We start from the raw sequence: 2,749 nt of genomic DNA, 5'->3' as shown, positions 1-2,749 counted from the left end.
TAATAGACCCTTCACCTCCAGGTTTCACCATCTGTGACTGAGAAAGGTAGTCTGTAGGCTGACAAAAGATGAGCACAAGAAACAACACAACTACAAAAAAAAAAATGGTTTAAAAGAAGTTCTTCCCGAAAAATATGGCACAAACCTTGAGAGAGTAACCAACCTACCTATGATTTGACTCAAGGACCACTCTATGAGATGAATCCCATTTTTTGAGGACTGCTTGAGCAACAAACAAATAGAAATTAAATAGCCAAGAGGTTTTGAGTAAAACCAATATTGTCTGGAAAAAATGATGCTTATTTATATTCTCCCATAATCATAGATCAGTGATGTATTCAGACATCATTAGAGATATAAATACAGAGAGGGGGATGGAGGAAGAGAGAGAGAGAGAGACAGACAGAGAGAGAGAGAGAGAGAGAGAGAGACAGAGACAGAGACAGAGAGAGAGAGAGGCAGGCCTTGGTACAACAGCTTTAAGTGAGATGTCCCCATCAATTACTTCCTCTTAGAGCTTGGGGAAAACCCATGGAAGATGTAGCAGAAGAAGTAGGCAAGATAGAGAGGATAGAAGAAAGCAGGAAAACAAGTCTTTCTATAACAACTAAGCAACAGATATATGAACACCCTAAGGTAAAGCAGGAATCATGGGACCTACACAGGTCTATACTAGGTATCTTCATGTAGACAATACCTTTCAGTTTAGAACTTTTATAGGACTTTTATTTTTACATGTAAACAAGTGAGTCTCTGATTGTTATGCCCTCTCTTGGGGCTTTTTAACTTTCTGTTGTCTTATATTCTCAAACTTTGATATGCTTGGCATTGCTTTATTATATTTATTTTGTTATGTTTTGTTGTTATCTAAGAGAAAATCAGAAGTAGATATAGATTGGGTAAGAGGTGGGTAGGAACTAGGAGAAGTGGAGGGAAAGAAGATTCTATTTAGACTATATTGAGTAAGAAAGGAGTCTATGTTTGATAAAAGAGAAGCAAAATTTTAAAAGATCAAATTATTTGAAATAATGTATTTTCAGTAAAACAAAGAGACTCAGTATATATATCTCCATCTCTATCTATCTATCTATCTATCTATCTATCTATCTATCTATCTATCTATCTATGGGAAACTAACTCTCCTGTCACATGTGTGTTTAAAAACTCATCTACTGAAAATAATAAAGAGAATAATTAATAAAGGGTTATATTAAGTCAATCCTACATATGACTGAGCATTAAAAGCATAATCAGGAGGGAGAGATCTGGGTGGGAAAGGGGACAGAAAGGGATGGGGGGGGGCATGATCAGGTATTTGGTAGGAGGAACAGTACTGAAGTCCTGAGGGCCAGTAAAAAGTATGAAAACAGGCAACTTTGGGAGGTGGGAGGTGGGTAGGACCTTCAAAAATGTACCAGAGACCTGAGAGGTGGGAGACTTTCAGGACTCAAAGGGAGGAACCATAGATGAAATTCCTANATTCAGTGGGGAGAGGGAACTTGTAGAGCTCACCTCCAGCAGAAAGACAGGGCATCAAGTGAGAGAAGGGGTTGCCATCCCACAGCCAAAAACTCTGACTNATAATTGTTCTGGTCTGAAAGAACTGCAGGGACAAAAATGGAGAAGAGTTTGAGGATAAGGAAGTCCAGCAACAGGCCCAAACTGGGATCCAGCTCATGGGAAGGCCCCAAGGCCTGACACTATTACTGAGGCTGTGGTGTGCTAACGAAAATGGGCCCATCATGATTGCCCTCCAAAAGACCCAACAGACAGCTGACAGAATCAGATGCAGATATTTACACCCAACAAATGGACAGAAGCTGCTGGCTCTTGTGGTTGAATTAGGAAAAGCTGGAAAAAGCTGAGGAGGAGGGCAACCCTGGGGGAGGACCAGCAGTCTCAACTAACATGGACCCCGTGATCTCTCAGACACTGGGCCACCAACCAGGCAGTGTTCATCAGCTGATATGAGGCCCCTAACACATATATAGTAAAGGACTGCCGGGTCTCCACTCAGTCTGAGAACCCTCAAGAGATTGGAAGCCCCAGGGCTAGGGGAGTTCTGGTGAGATGGGGTGTATAGGAATGGTCACATCCTTGTGGAGACAGGTGGTGGAGGGGGGGTAGGTATGGGATGTGGAACAGTCAGACGGTGGACTGAGAGGGGGGAAATATCTGGACTGTAAAAAAGGATTAAATAAAATTAAAAAAAATCTAAAAACATGATGCTAAAAACACTGTTTCCATGGTGTAATGAAAGGGACTGTGTATTTGTGGGAAAAGTGAGTATTCAGGGGGAAGATATGTGCAATGGCTCAGCAATGTAAGTTGAGGATGTTTTCAATGTCTAGGGTCTGTGATGTCAAACAGAAATCATCTAGCCTTAGGCTCCTCTGTGCAGATTTCAGGTGATGCACTTCTCCCTGGCAAGATCATTTCACGGTGTGAATCGCCTCTGGATGCCAGTGCAAGAAATTTATGTCAAAGTGGCCATAAGACTGTTACTAAGAGACAGACAAATGTATTCCCATGTTTACTGCTAGAAGACAAAGCTTTGTGAGAAATCTTGAATTTATGATGTGAAAGTGTATACTTGTCTGTCCTTTCCTTGATATCTTTCCTGAACGTCAGGGGACTAAGCCCCTGGGATATTTATTTCATGGTTAATTTTTACTACACCCATGAACTTATACTCCTATTGTATAATCATTTCATAGTGCATGCTGGCTTTACCTTCCCTTTTCTTCCC

The 2,749-nt window shown here is 41.2% G+C and overlaps 1 protein-coding gene across 1 annotated transcript in view; it reads right to left on the bottom strand.

Annotated features, from left to right (window-relative positions):
- LOC110287835 (vomeronasal type-2 receptor 116-like) overlaps positions 1–2,749 on the bottom strand; it is a 24,823-nt gene that overhangs the window by 13,017 nt on the left and 9,057 nt on the right. Inside the window, exon 5 of the mRNA XM_021154353.1 lies at positions 16–58. Within this exon, the coding sequence (XP_021010012.1) occupies positions 16–58 (43 nt within the window). The remainder of the gene's footprint in view (positions 1–15; positions 59–2,749) is intronic.

This window comes from Mus caroli, unplaced genomic scaffold, assembly GCF_900094665.2.
Source record: "Mus caroli unplaced genomic scaffold, CAROLI_EIJ_v1.1 scaffold_13282_1, whole genome shotgun sequence".
Taxonomy (NCBI): Eukaryota; Metazoa; Chordata; class Mammalia; order Rodentia; family Muridae; genus Mus; species Mus caroli.
Note: the sequence above shows the minus strand (reverse complement) of the source record. Positions and strands in the feature narration are given on the sequence as shown.